This window comes from Oncorhynchus mykiss, chromosome 15, assembly GCF_057628025.1.
Source record: "Oncorhynchus mykiss isolate SJ-2025 chromosome 15, ASM5762802v1, whole genome shotgun sequence".
Classification (NCBI taxonomy): Eukaryota; Metazoa; Chordata; class Actinopteri; order Salmoniformes; family Salmonidae; genus Oncorhynchus; species Oncorhynchus mykiss.
This window is the reverse complement of record NC_143036.1, coordinates 74,093,974-74,109,791: the sequence shown is the minus strand read 5'-3', so window position 1 is coordinate 74,109,791 and position 15,818 is coordinate 74,093,974. Positions and strand designations below refer to the sequence as shown.

The 15,818-nt window shown below is 48.2% G+C and overlaps 1 protein-coding gene across 5 annotated transcripts in view; it reads right to left on the bottom strand.

The window, feature by feature from the left end:
- LOC149978183 (tyrosine-protein phosphatase non-receptor type 12-like) overlaps nucleotides 1–15,818 on the bottom strand; it is a 103,336-nt gene that overhangs the window by 15,909 nt on the left and 71,609 nt on the right. For 3 of the 5 annotated variants that reach the window (XM_090201176.1, XM_090201173.1, XM_090201175.1), the window contains exons 12-13: nucleotides 8,709–8,797; nucleotides 3,117–4,015 (exon numbers count right to left, since the gene is read on the bottom strand). In XM_090201176.1, coding sequence (XP_090057302.1) covers nucleotides 3,117–4,015; nucleotides 8,709–8,797 — 988 coding nt within the window. Of the gene's footprint in view, nucleotides 1–3,116; nucleotides 4,019–8,708; nucleotides 8,798–15,818 lie in introns of all 5 variants that reach the window. The other 2 variants (XM_090201172.1, XM_090201174.1) reach the window with 1 other exon arrangement.

Below are 15,818 nucleotides of genomic sequence, written 5' to 3'. Positions count from 1 at the left end.
CTGTTGAGGCCTAGCAACATCTCTCCTGTCTGAAACACCCTGTTGAGGCCTAGCAACATCTGTCTGAAACACCCTGTTGAGGCCTAGCAACATCTGTCTGAAACACCCTGTTGAGGCCTAGCAACATCTGTCTGAAACACCCTGTTGAGGCCCAGCAACATCTCTCCTGTCTGAAACAGCCTGTTGAGGTCAAGCAACATCTCTCCTGTCTGAAACAGCCTGTTGAGGTCAAGCAACATCTCTCCTGTCTGAAACGCCCTGTTGAGGCCTAGCAACATCTCTCCTGTCTGAAACGCCCTGTTGAGGCCCAGCAACATCTCTCCTGTCTGAAAGACCCTGTTGAGGCCTAGCAACATCTGTCTGAAACACCCTGTTGAGGCCTAGCAACATCTGTCTGAAACACCCTGTTGAGGCCCAGCAACATCTCTCCTGTCTGAAACGCCCTGTTGAGGCCTAGCAACATCTCTCCTGTCTGAAACAGCCTGTTGAGGTCAAGCAACATCTCTCCTGTCTGAAACAGCCTGTTGAGGTCAAGCAACATCTCTCCTGTCTGAAACACCCTGTTGAGGTCAAGCAACATCTCTCCTGTCTGAAACACCCTGTTGAGGTCAAGCAACATCTCTCCTGTCTGAAACACCCTATTGAGGTCAAGCAACATCTCTCCTGTCTGAAACACCCTGTTGAGGTCAAGCAACATCTCTCCTTGGGGAAAGAATAAACAGCCTGGTACATTACAGTCTGTGTCCCAAAAGGCACCCTTGTGTCAAAGGTAGTTCACTATATAGGGAGCCGTTTGGGATATAACCTACATTGAGAACCAGCTCAGTCGTGGGGCAGCCGGAGGCCAGCAGAACACCAGCCCTGTTTGCACCACAGACAGATGTTAGATTAATCCATGCTTTGGCCCACAGAGCACCGCTAATGGCCCACTTCCAATGGGCTGACATGCAGGCAGACACACCTCCCCCGCCAAGCACGGAAGGGCAGAAAGCACCACATGCCATGAGCGCAGAGACATGAACAGCAGCACCCGTAGACACACATGATCAGATGTTTACTCATCTCACACTCAGAACATTTCACACAGTCAACAAATCATCCAATAACAGACTGACAAGTCTTACATTACCCCTCTCAACATAACCCCACCTAAGAGTTACATTACCCCTCATGTTAAGACTTACCAGCTGTTTCCTCCCACACAACCCATAGACAAAACTCCACCATCTTTACATAGCCCCACTCAGCATCCTGTACCGTCCTGTTCTGTCCCTTCACTGTCACATAATACTATGGTAACTCCAACTTGAGCCTGGAGTCTACAGCCTAAACCAAGGCCTGCTGGAGTCTACAGCCTAAACCCTAAACCAAGACCTGCTGGAGTCTACAGCCTAAACCCTAAACCAAGGCCTGCTAGAGTCTACAGCCTACAGCCTAAGCCAAGGCCTGCTGGAGCCTACAGCCTAAACCAAGGCCTGCTGGAGTCTACAGCCTAAACCCTAAACCTGCTGGAGTCTACAGCCTAAACCCTAAACCTGCTGGAGTCTACAGCCTAAACCCTAAACCAAGGCCTGCTGGAGCCTAAACCCTAAACCAAGGCCTGCTAGAGTCTACAGCCTACAGCCTAAGCCAAGGCCTGCTGGAGCCTACAGCCTAAACCAAGGCCTGCTGGAGTCTACAGCCTAAACCCTAAACCTGCTGGAGTCTACAGCCTAAACCCTAAACCAAGGCCTGCTGGAGCCTAAACCCTAAACCAAGGCCTGCTGGAGCCTACAGCCTAAACCCTAAACCAAGGCCTGCTGGAGTCTACAGCCTAAGCCAAGGCCTGCTGGAGTCTACAGCCTAAACAAGGCCTGCTGGAGTCGACAACCTAAACAAGGCCTGCTGAGTCTACAGCCTAAACCCTAAACCAAGGCCTGCTGGAGTCGACAACCTAAACAAGGCCTGCTGGAGTCTACAGCCTACAGCCTAAACCCTAAACCAAGGCCTGCTGGAGTCGACAACCTAAACAAGGCCTGCTGGAGTCTACAGCCTACAGCCTAAACCCTAAACCAAGGCCTGCTGGAGCAGATGAAATATGGATCTAGACACCATCTAATAACATGGACAGTGTGGTGTGACACTATCGTGCCGTGGTCAGTTTATTAGCTCCAGTGAGACACCATTATGTGTGTGTGTGTGTGTGTGTGTGTGTGTGTGTGTGTGTGTGTGTGTGTGTGTGTGTGTTGTCCTCATCCTACAGCGGACTAGGACTGGGTTACCATGGTAAAATGGCAGATTATGTATTTACTGTAGTTAAGAAAATGAGTGACTATAGCAGGTCAGAGTTGGAAGAAACAATACAGAAATAATTCAGTTTATTGACACTTTTTTTTTGGGGGGGGGGGGGGTTACAAGACGATCATTTTAGTTCCATGGTTTAACAAGTTTTATAACAATATATTCAATGTATCCAAACATTATCTGTTTTATACATAATTAAAATGTTAATTCTCCACATAAGCAGTCCATAAGCAAGTCTGTGTGTATATAATTACTCTATATGGCAAGCCAGTGGTCTGAAACTGTCAGTTGGACTGGTCAGTCTCCATTGTCCCTCGCAGTGCTGTGTGTTTATGTAGATCTGTGGTCTCCATACCTTGTCTGTGTGTGTGTGTCTAGACTGCCTTCAACAGCCTGTCATTACAGTGTGGCCTGCCAGTGCCCTCTGGCCACGGACGTAGACTCCAGCTCTCCACAAACTGACCCTAGATCTGCCTGTCAGCTGCTACTCCACCCTACAGCTGACCACAACAACCACTGACCCTTAGTCAGCCCTTATAATAGGACCCCAGCCAGACCACCTGGGTTCAAAGACTATTTGAAATCTTTAACATACTTTCAGCGTTTGCTTTAGTCTTCCTGGAGATGTAAATTGCCCCCAGGCAAGCTCTCTCAAGCACAGATAAGGTATTTGCAATGATTTCAAATAGTGTTTGAACCCAGCTCTGACCCCCACTCCCAGCCCATCTTCTGTCCCTGTGTCTGGTCCCTAGTCTGTTTTAGTCAGTAGTACCACAGCCCAACAGAGTTAGGGAAGTAGGCTAGTTAGTAAAAGCTCTAACGTAACCACGTACTTGATGCCGTTTCCGTCGGCGAACGTTGCTCGGCGATGGACATGGTCGACACCTTCCTGGGCGGGTGTTCGCCGTGGGCCGCCGTAACTGTGGCCGTAGCCTTGGAGGACCAGGAGGGTCTGGAACCCTCCCCTCCTCCATCTCCCTTCACATCAGGGAAGTCTGAGTGCAGAGGATTGGTGAAGCTCAGAGCAGTCCTGACAGGGGTGGAGGTGGAGGAGTGGGGCTGGGAAGAGGTCAGATTGGAGGTGGGGGTGCTCTCTGACCCAGCCACCAGGGCTGGAGGTGTGGGGGCTTTCTCTGGGCTGATCCAGCCTGCCTGACCCGCCTTCTCCCCCTTAAGGGGCAGGTGGTTGGGGCGGGAGGGGAGGGGTCCGAAGGCGCCCTGGTGCATCATGTTGGGGGGCCCCCCGTCGGCCCCTGAGTCCTCAGAAAGAGAGGAACTGGAGGTGTTGGACCGGGCCTTGAAGGCAAGGGATCTTTGCAGCCTGCTGTTACCATCGAAGCTCTTAGGACCCTCCTGTAACGGAACCTTCTGTATCTCAATACTCAGCTTCCTCTCTAGACGCACTGCCCCATCCACTGGGGAGGGGGAGGAGGGAGAGGGGGCCTGGGCAGGGGGGCCTCCTGAGGGGACACTATCCAACGATGTCTTGTTATAGTTGTCCTTCAGGTCGGGGGACTGTTGGGCTTTCTGGGGCTGCTGCTGCTGTTGTTGTTGTTGTTGTTGTGCAGAGGATAGGACGTGGATGACCGGCTTGGGGTGGTAGCGGTCGTTGTCCTGACGTACGTTGGTGACGGTGGGGAAGGCAGAGGGGGGAGACGGGGTCAGGATGGGAGGAACCGGGCGAGGCTCTGGGGGCTGAAGGATCTCCTCTTTCACGTCCCCTTCCAACTGACTGCTGAGAAGGGGGGGGGGGGAAGAGAGAGAGAGAGAGAGAGGGAGAGAGAGGAGAGAGAGGAGAGAGAGGAGAGAGAGAGAGGAGAGAGGGAGAGAGAGAGAGAGAGAGAGAGAGGGAGAGAGAGGGAGAGAGAGAGGAGAGAAAGGAGAGAAGAGAGAGGGGGAGAGAGAGGGGGGGGAACGCAAGAGACGGAGCGAGAGGAGGATGGCGAGGGGGGGGGGGAGAGAAAATGGGAGAGAGAAATTAAGACAGCGATAGCAATTCAAACTTCAAATTTATGCTAAAATTCTACCACTAGATGGCAGACGTCAATGTACACTACAATAGAGGGGCACAACATGTATCTACATCAAACACAACTTCTCCAAACGTACATAATATCATGGATTTACCACAGCAATCTACCTGAAATACATCAGAACATAAGAGCAGATCATCCAATACAATGTGTGTAACACAGTCACCCAGTAAACACAGGGGGTAACACAGGGTGTAACACAGGGGGTAACACAGTCACCCCGTGAACACAGGGGGTAGGTAACACAGTCACCCCGTGAACACAGGGGGGTAACACAGTCACCCCGTGAACACAGGGGGTCACACAGTCACCCCGTGAACACAGGGGGTCACACAGTCACCCCGTGAACACAGGGGGTCACAGTCACCCCGTGAACACAGGGGGTAACACAGTCACCCCGTGAACACAGGGGGTAACACAGTCACCCCGTGAACACAGGGGGTAACACAGTCACCCCGTAAACACAGGGGGTAACACAGTCACCCAGTAAACACAGGGGGTAACAGTCACCCAGTAAACACAGGGAGTAACACAGTCACCCAGTGAACACAGGGGGTAACACAGTCACCCAGTGAACACAGGGGGTAACACAGTCACCCAGTGAACACAGGGGGTAACACAGTCACCCAGTGAACACAAGGGGTAACAGTCACCCAGTGAACACAGGGGGTAACACAGTCACCCAGTGAACACAGGGGGTAACACAGTCACCCAGTGAACACAAGGGGTAACAGTCACCCAGTGAACACAGGGGGTAACACAGTCACCCAGTGAACACAAGGGGTAACAGTCACCCAGTGAACACAGGGGGTAACAGTCACCCAGTAAACACAGGGGGTAACACAGTCACCCAGTAAACACAGGGGGTAACAGTCACCCAGTAAACACAGGGAGTAACACAGTCACCCAGTGAACACAGGGGGTAACACAGTCACCCAGTGAACACAGGGGGTAACACAGTCACCCAGTGAACACAGGGGGTAACACAGTCACCCAGTGAACACAAGGGGTAACAGTCACCCAGTGAACACAGGGGGTAACACAGTCACCCAGTGAACACAGGGGGTAACACAGTCACCCAGTGAACACAGGGGGTAACACAGTCACCCAGTGAACACAGGGGGTAACACAGTCACCCAGTGAACACAGGGGGTAACACAGTCACCCAGTGAACACAGGGGGTAACACAGTCACCCAGTGAACACAGGGGGTAACACAGTCACCCAGTGAACACAGGGGGTAACACAGTCACCCAGTGAACACAGGGGGTAACACAGTCACCCAGTGAACACAGGGGGTAACACAGTCACCCAGTGAACACAGGGGGTAACACAGTCACCCAGTGAACACAGGGGGTAACACAGTCACCCAGTGAACACAGGGGTAATACCACGGTAGAACTCCAATGTGACAACACAGTGGAATCTGGCTGAATGGAACTCAGATCAGTCGACCAGCCTTTCTTTCCAGGAAACTGAGGTAGTCTGCTAGAGTGGGTGACATGGTAACCACGGTAACCACAGGGGGATGGAACATTCAGCTCTTCAGAAAGGTGTGTGAACTGTCAAGTTCCATCTCCTGAACTCTCACACTTTCAGCAGGATGTGGACATGTGCCAAATAAAGATCACATGATGACAAACGCAGGTTAATGCCCTGCACATGACTGAGCAGCACACACACACAGTCAGTGTGTTCTCAGAGAGATTACAGTCAGCTGGCTAGGAGCACAGTCAGTGTGTTCTCAGAGAGACTACAGTCAGCTGGCTAGGAGTACAGTCAGCTGGCTAGGAGCACAGTCAGCTGGCTAGGAGCACAGTCAGCTGGCTAGGAGCACAGTCAGCTGGCTAGGAGTACAGTCAGCTGGCTAGGAGTACAGTCAGAGTGTTCTCAGAGAGACTACAGTCAGCTGGCTAGGAGTACAGTCAGCTGGCTAGGAGTACAGTCAGCTGGCTAGGAGCACAGTCAGCTAGGAACACAGTCAGCTAGGAGCACAGTCAGCTAGGAGCACAGTCAGTGTGTTCTCAGAGAGACTACAGTCAGCTAGCTAGGAGTACAGTCAGCTGGCTAGGAGCACAGTCAGCTGGCTAGGAGCACAGTTAGCTAGGAGCACAGTCAGCTAGGAGCACAGTCAGCTAGGAGCACAGTCAGCTAGGAGCACAGTCAGTGTGTTCTCAGAGAGACTACAGTCAGCTGGCTAGGAGCACAGTCAGTGTGTTCTCAGAGAGACTACAGTCAGCTGGCTAGGAGCACAGTCAGCTGGCTAGGAGCACAGTCAGCTGGCTAGGAGCACAGTCAGCTGGCTAGGAGCACAGTCAGCTGGCTAGGAGCACAGTCAGCTAGGAGCACAGTCAGCTAGGAGCACAGTGAGTGTGTTCTCAGAGAGACTACAGTCAGCCGGCTAGGCGCACAGTCAGCCGGCTAGGAGCACAGTCAGCCGGCTAGGAGCACAGTCAGCCGGCTAGGAGCACAGTCAGCCGGCTAGGAGCACAGTCAGCCGGCTAGGAGCACAGTCAGCCGGCTAGGAGCACAGTCAGGCAAGTGGCTTGAAGATCTCTGTTACGGTCAGTAGGTTCAGGTAACTGTCAAAATAAAGGAAACACCAACATAAAGTGGTTTAATAGGGTGTTGGGGCACCACGAGCCAGAACAGCTTCAATGGACCACGAGCCAGAACAGCTTCAATGCACCTTGTCATAGATTCTACAAGTGTCTAGAAGTCTATTGGAGGGACGCGAGATCATTCTTCCACAAGAAATTACATCATTTGGGGTTCTGTTGATAGTGGTGGAAAACGCTGTCTCAGTCACTGCTTCAGAATCTACCATAAATGTTCCATTAGGTTGAAATCTGGTGACTGACACACACAAACACACAAACACACACACACTAACCCCCCCATGCTCATTTGAGACTCAAAGTCACTGAGATCTCTTCTTCTAGCCATGGTAGCCAAGATAATGGGCAAAACTGGGTATTGTTATACATGACCCTAAGCATGATGGGATGTTAATTGCTTAATTAACTCAGGAACCAGACCTGTATGGACCACACATTCAATATACTCTGTGTCCTCATTTACTCAAGTGTTTCCTTTATTTTGGCAGGTACCTGTATGTTGTTGATGAGTAGGGCATGATGGGATGATGACAACCACAGAGCTCCTAATATAACATTACTGAGGGTTTGATTCACGCAATGGTCAGACGTACTGAGTACAGGTCCTAGACCAGCCCAGAAAGAGTCTCCAGTACTGAGTACAGGTCCTAGACCAGCCCAGAAAGAGCCTCCAGTATTGAGTACAGGTCCTAGACCAGAAAGAGTCTCCAGTACTGAGTACAGGTCCTAGACCAGAAAGAGCCTCCAGTACTGAGTACAGGTCCTAGACCAGAAAGAGCCTCCAGTACTGAGTACAGGTCCTAGACCAGAAAGAGCCTCCAGTACTGAGTACAGGTCCTAGACCAGATGAGAAAGAGCCTCCAGTACTGAGTACAGGTCCTAGACCAGAAAGAGCGTCCAGTACTGAGTACAGGTCCTAGACCAGAAAGAGCCTCCAGTACTGAGTACAGGTCCTAGACCAGACGAGAAAGAGCCTCCAGTACTGAGTACAGGTCCTAGACCAGAAAGAGCGTCCAGTACTGAGTACAGGTCCTAGACCAGAAAGAGCCTCCAGTACTGAGTACAGGTCCTAGACCAGACGAGAAAGAGCCTCCAGTACTGAGTACAGGTCCTAGACCAGAAAGAGCCTCCAGTACTGAGTACAGGTCCTAGACCAGTCCATAGATGTGACTTTTGGGGGCGTGATGACATGGTGATGTGGTGACACTGAGAATGTGTGAGAGGACCATGATTCACTGTGTCTGACCTTGAGTCCCTGATGAATTCCAGCCGTATCTAGACACTGGTGAACACACACACTCACTCAAAACATCCCCCCCCCACACACACACACACACACACTAAATACACACTCAAAACATCCCCCACACACACACTAAATACACACTCAAAACATCAAATCAAATTGTATTAGTCACATGTGCTGAATAGAACAGGTGTAGCACCTGACAGTGCTTCCTTACGAGCCCCTAACCAACAGCGCAGTTTCAAAAAACACGGAGAAGAATAAAAGTTAAAGTAACAAGAAATTAAAGAGCAGCAGTGAAATAACAACACTGTATACAGGGGGGTGCCGGTACAGGGTCAAAACACACACACACACACAGAGGAATGTTGGGTGGACGGCAGCCTAACGGTTGGAGCGTCTCTCAGGGGAAGTTGGGATATGCAAAAAAACACATTTCCAATTTCCAGACAAACGGCAGGCTAGAACACCAACCAGGGCTGAGTATATACAGTGTTGTTGAATACATGATGAAGTCACTGTACTGTACCTGCGTACGCGGGGTGGTTTGGGGGGCGGTGTGTCCCATCGCTCCTCGTCTGAGTGGTGTCCAGCTTTCTCTGGGCTGAGCCCATCGTCCTGAAGAGGAGAAGAAACAGAGGGATGAAGAAAATAAAAACTTTAGCTAATGTACCGTTTATCATTTGGGTCTGTCTGCACTGGTTCTAATAACAGCAAGGCAACATGGTTTCCAGTCCTGTTCGTATCATCACTGGGGTTTCCTATACATGGTCCCAGGGGCTGGCTGAACAGTAGGCGTGTGTGTAGCGTCCAAATCTATATCAAACACAATGAGGTAAGGAGGTCAGCTCAGGTCACCCTGGTCATGTGTGCCAGTGTGTGTGGTGTGTGTGGCTATTGGTCCTGCCATTGCCCCAGTCTTCTGTTCCTAAATAGGGAGATTATACTGGGTAGTCTGTGTCCAAACAGTGTTTATGTATAAAAGCATTTGTTGCTAACTAGTTGCTAAACATAGCCAACAGTGGGACTATAGATGTGCCTGTATAGACATGATTACAGTACACAGAATACACACTAGAGGTCGACCGATTAATCGGAATGGCCGATTAATTAGGGCCGATTTCAAGTTTTCATAATCGGAAGTCGGTATTTTTGGGCACCGATTTTTATTTATTTAAAATTTTACACCTTTATTTAACTAGGCAAGTCAGTTAAGAACACATTCTTATTTTCAATGACGGCCTAGGAACGTTCTGCCTTGGTCTGCAGAACGACAGATTTTCACCATGTCAGCTCGGGGGACACAATCTTGCAGTTATAACTAGTCCAACGCTCTAACCACCTGCCTCACATTGCACTCCACGAGGAGACTGCCTGTTACGCAAATGCAGCAAGCCAGGGTAAGTTGCTAGCTAGCATTAAACTTATCTTATAAAAAACAATCAATCAACGACTGTCGTTGCTCCAACGTGTTCCTAACCATAAAAAGCAATGCCTTTCTTAAAATCAATACACAAGTATATATTTTTAAACCTGCCTATTTAGCTAAAATAAATCCAGGTTAGCAGAGGTGAACCAGGTGAAATTGTGTCACTTCTCGTGTTCATTGCACACAGAGTCATGGTATATGCAACAGTTTGGGCCACAAGGCTCTTTGCAAACTAATATGACATAACATTGAAGGTTGTGCAATGTAACAGGAATATTTAGACTGATGGATGCCACCCGTTAGATAAAATACGGAACGGAATAAACATTTTGTTTTCGAGGTGATAGTTTCCAGATTTGACCTAAGGCTCGTATTTCTGTGTGTTTATTATAGTGAAGTCTATGATTTGATATTTGATAGAGCAGTCTGACTGAGGGGTGGTAGGCAGCAGCAGGCTCGTAATAGTCAAAGGTATATGGTTTAGAGAGAAATAGTCGATGCGTTATAATTCCTGCAATAACTTGCGTCTGAACTTGAAAGGGGTTCCTTCGTTATTTTACCGTTCATGTCTTCCATAGAAAATGTCTTCATCTGCTTCAGGTTTAAACCACCTCTGTTCATGTCTTCCATAGAGAATGTCATGATCTACTTCAGATACGGTCTGTGTTTTGTGCTTAAACCACCTCTGTTCATGTCTTCCATAGAGAATGTCTTGATCTACTTCAGATAAGGTCTGTGTTTCGTTCAGGTTTAAACCGCCTCTGTTCATGTCTTCCATAGAGAATGTCATGATCTACTTCAGATAAGGTCTGTGTTTCGTTCAGGTTTAAACCACCTCTGTTCATGTCTTCCATAGAGAATGTCTTGATCTACTTTCCAATAAGGTCTGTGTTTCGTTCAGGCTTAAACCGCCTCTGTTCATGTCTTCCATAGAGAATGTCATGATCTACTTCAGATACGGTCTGTGTTTTGTGCTTAAACCACCTCTGTTCATGTCTTCCATAGAGAATGTCTTGATCTACTTCAGATAAGGTCTGTGTTTCGTTCAGGTTTAAACCACCTCTGTTCATGTCTTCCATAGAGAATGTCTTGATCTACTTCAGGTTTAAACCGCCTCTGTTCATGTCTTCCATAGAGAATGTCTTGATCTACTTCAGGTTTAAACCGCCTCTGTTCATGTCTTCCATAGAGAATGTCTTGATCTACTTCAGATAAGGTCTGTGTTTCGTTCAGGTTTAAACCGCCTCTGTTCATGTCTTCCATAGAGAATGTCTTGATCTACTTCAGATAAGGTCTGTGTTTCGTTCAGGTTTAAACCACCTCTGCGTTTTGGTACCCGTGTAAATCTCACTAGGATAAGGTAACGTTTGTCTAAATATTTTCATAAATCCACTCTACAAAATCTTGGCTTATATTTAGCCAATATTGATCAGAGTTACCTTGTCCTATGGATATCTACACAGTTGTAAAATTGGCACGGTGGTGTAAGCCTACACGAAACACAGACCTTATTTTAAGTGAATCTAAAAATATCCTATGGAATAAATGAACGAAGGAACCGCTTTTCAGATGTTGCTAGAAGGTGTCACGGGAATTATGACTCGCACTTTGGTCGTCAATTCTTACCATGTCCATTATTAAAATAGGATTTCCTGCATATAGAAATGACAGTTTTTGTTTTCAACATTCATCACAGATAACTTAAACTCTATTTTTATTCAAACAGCTGAGAGTATTTGTCTCCTAGGCAGACTCTTCAGTATCAGTGTCACTTCAGAGCTGTGTGTGTGTTTTACAGATGGCAGAGAAAAGCAGAGCACCAGTGTGGGACTATTACATGGAATTGGCACCAGGGAAAGCAAGGTGTCTTATTTGTGATAAAGATGTAAGCATGGGGTCAGCAATGGCTAAATCAAAACATACCACCAACCAGGTGGAATCACCTTAAGAACACCCATCCAAAAGCCCATATGTATTATATTAAGTTAAAATAAAAGTGTTCATTGTTCATTCAGTATTGTTGCAATTGTCATTATTACAAAAATGTGTATGTGTGTATATATATCACAACTATCATGGTTCAAATATACCAAGACAGGCGTGAAGAGGGCACGACAAAACCTTATCCCCCCTCAGGAAACTGGAAAAATTTGACATGGGCCCCCAGATCCTCAAAAGGTTCTACAGCTGCACCATCGAGAGCATCCTGACCAGTTGCATCACCGCCTGGCATGGCAACTGCTCGGCATCTGACCTACAGTGGGTTGTGTGAACGGCCCAGTACATCCAGGACCTATATAATAGGCGGTGTCAGAGGAAAGCCCATAAAATTGTCAGAGACTCCAGTCACCCAAATTATAGACTGTTTTCTCTGCTACCGCACGGCAAGCGGTACCGGAGTCTAGGACCAAAAGGCTCCTCAACAGCTTCTACCCCCAAGCCATTAGACTGCTCATAAAAATCGCCACCGGACAATTTACATTGACCCCCCCCCCCCCTCTTGTACACTGCTGCTACTCGCTGTTTGTTTGTTACCTATACATAGCCCCTTCACCCCCACCTACATGAACAGATTACCTCAACTAGCCTGTACCCCTGCACATTGACTCAGTACCGGTGCCCCCTGTATATAGCCTCCACACTGACTCAGTACCGGTGCACCCTGTATATAGCCTCCACACTGACTCAGTACCGGTACCCCTCTATATAACCTCCACACTGACTCAGTACCGGTGCCCCCTGTATATAGCCTCCACACTGACTCAGTACCGGTACCCCTCTATATAGCCTCCACACTGACTCAGTACCGGTGCCCCCTGTATATAGCCTCCACACTGACTCAGTACCGGTGCCCCCTGTATATAGCCTCCACACTGACTCAGTACCGGTACCCCTCTATATAGCCTCCACACTGACTCAGTACCGGTGCCCCCTGTATATAGCCTCCACACTGACTCAGTACCGGTACCCCTCTATATAGCCTCCACACTGACTCAGTACCGGTGCCCCCTGTATATAGCCTCCACACTGACTCAGTACCGGTGCCCCCTGTATATAGCCTCCACACTGACTCAGTACCGGTACCCCTGTATATAGCCTCCACACTGACTCAGTACCGGTACCCCTGTATATAGCCTCCACACTGACTCAGTACCGGTACCCCCTCTATATAGCCTCCACACTGACTCAGTACCGGTACCCCTCTATATAGCCTCCACACTGACTCAGTACCGGTACCCCTCTATATAGCCTCCACACTGACTCAGTACCGGTGCCCCCTGTATATAGCCTCCACACCGACTCAGTACCGGTGCCCCCTGTATATAGCCTCCACACTGACTCAGTACCGGTACCCCCTCTATATAGCCTCCACACTGACTCAGTACCGGTACCCCCTCTATATAGCCTCCACACTGACTCAGTACCGGTGCCCCCTGTAGATAGCCTCCACACTGACTCAGTACCGGTGCCCCCTGTATATAGCCTCCACACTGACTCAGTACCGGTACCCCTCTATATAGCCTCCACACTGACTCAGTACCGGTACCCCCTCTATATAGCCTCCACACTGACTCAGTACCGGTGCCCCCTGTAGATAGCCTCCACACTGACTCAGTACCGGTGCCCCCTGTATATAGCCTCCACACTGACTCAGTACCGGTACCCCTGTATATAGCCTCCACACTGACTCAGTACCGGTGCCCCCTGTATATAACCTCCACACTGACTCAGTACCGGTGCCCCTGTATATAGCCTCCACACTGACTCAGTACCGGTACCCCCTCTATATAGCCTCCACACTGACTCAGTACCGGTACCCCTCTATATAACCTCCACACTGACTCAGTACCGGTGCCCCCTGTATATAGCCTCCACACTGACTCAGTACCGGTACCCCTCTATATAGCCTCGTTATTCTTATTGTGTTACTTTTTATTTTAGCCTACTTAGTAAATATTTTCTTCTTGAACTGCACTGTTGGTCAAGGGCTTGTATTCAGCATTTCACGGTAAAGTCTACACTTGTTGTATTCGGCATTTCACGGTAAAGTCTACACTTGTTGTATTCAGCATTTCACGGTAAAGTCTACACTTGTTGTATTCAGCATTTCACGGTAAAGTCTACACTTGTTGTATTCGGCATTTCACGGTAAAGTCTACACTTGTTGTATTCAGCATTTCACGGTAAAGTCTACACTTGTTGTATTCAGCATTTCACGGTAAAGTCTACACTTGTTGTATTCAGCATTTCACGGTAAAGTCTACACTTGTTGTATTCGGCATTTCACGGTAAAGTCTACACTTGTTGTATTCAGCATTTCACGGTAAAGTCTACACTTGTTGTATTCAGCATTTCACGGTAAAGTCTACACTTGTTGTATTCGGCATTTCACGGTAAAGTCTACACTTGTTGTATTCGGCATTTCACGGTAAAGTCTACACTTGTTGTATTCGGCATTTCACGGTAAAGTCTACACTTGTTGTATTCAGCATTTCACGGTAAAGTCTACACTTGTTGTATTCGGCATTTCACGGTAAAGTCTACACTTGTTGTATTCTGCATTTCACGGTAAAGTCTACACTTGTTGTATTCGGCATTTCACGGTAAAGTCTACACTTGTTGTATTCGGCATTTCACGGTAAAGTCTACACTTGTTGTATTCAGCATTTCACGGTAAAGTCTACACTTGTTGTATTCAGCATTTCACGGTAAAGTCTACACTTGTTGTATTCGGCATTTCACGGTAAAGTCTACACTTGTTGTATTCGGCACAGGTGGCAAATACATTTTGATTTGATTTATCGTGTGACTAAGTCAGTTTTCTTTCTCTCGCTTGGCCTCTGTCATCGTGGAGTAACATCCTGTCTTTCTTTAGCTTCGGACACATCCTGTGTGTGTGTGTGTGTGTGTGAGAGAGAGAGAGTAGTCAGTGTTTGTGTGATACAGTAATTAAATCCCAGCCAGAGTGAAAGTGTGTGTCTGTGTGTTCTGCCAGACAGATGTTCTGTAGGGAAGAGAGAGGCAGAGAGGACCTAATTAAAGCAAATGGGTAGGGTCCCTCCCTCCCTCTTCATTCTATTCCTTCTTTCCCCAGACTCCCTCTCGACAGGCTGCTGTGATAGCAGGAAGAGAGCAACACAGACAGTTCTGCCACACCTTGAGGCCAGTCAAATTCTTAGAACACAGCCCTGTCTGTCTGTCTGTCTGTCTGTCTTCGCAGAACTCTCTGACCAGCCCATCTGCTCAGTGAATCAGTTTAGAAGCTCTTATTATTGTGAGTTAATAACATTTCCTGGAGACAAAAAGTACAGTGTGTTTGTGTGTGACACAGAATGAGTGAGTGAGGGAGAGAGTGATTGCAGAGAGCGGGGGAGAATGGGGCAACATGGCCAGCCGTTCTGTTTCTGAGAAGGAATTTGGAACCTGAAGCACTTCAGAGAAGACAGACATGTGTTAGTGTTGTGGGGGAGTGAGTGTGATGGGGTGTTGTGGGGGAGTGAGTGTGATGGGGTGTTGTGGGGGAGTGAGTGTGATGGGGTGTTGTGGGGGAGTGAGTGTGATGGGGTGTTGTGGGGGAGTGAGTGTGATGGGGTGTTGTGGGGGAGTGAGTGTGATGGGGTGTTGTGGGGGAGTGAGTGTGATGGGGTGTTGTGGGGGAGTGAGTGTGATGGGGTGTTGTGAGATGGGGAAGAAGAAGCAGAATATTGTCTAGCTCGAGTGGTGACGCCAAGTATTTGGGAGGTATTGGGGCTGTGCGAGGTAGAAATGTAATGTTATACGTGGTGGTGCTGTAATGTAATGTTATACGTGGTGGTGCAGTAATGTTATACGTGGTGGTGGTGTAATGTTATACGTGGTGGTGCAGTAATGTAATGTTATACGTGGTGGTGCAGTAATGTAATGTTATATGTGGTGGTGCAGTAATGTAATGTTATACGTGGTGGTGCAGTAATGTAATGTTATACGTGGTGGTGCAGTAATGTAATGTTATATGTGGTGGTGCAGTAATGTAATGTTATACGTGGTGGTGCTGTAATGTAATGTTATACGTGGTGGTGCAGTAATGTAATGTTATATGTGGTGGTGCAGTAATGTAATGTTATACGTGGTGGTGCAGTAATGTAATGTTATACGTGGTGGTGCTGTAATGTAATGTTATACGTGGTGGTGCTGTAATGTTATACGTGGTGGTGCAGTAATGTAATGTTA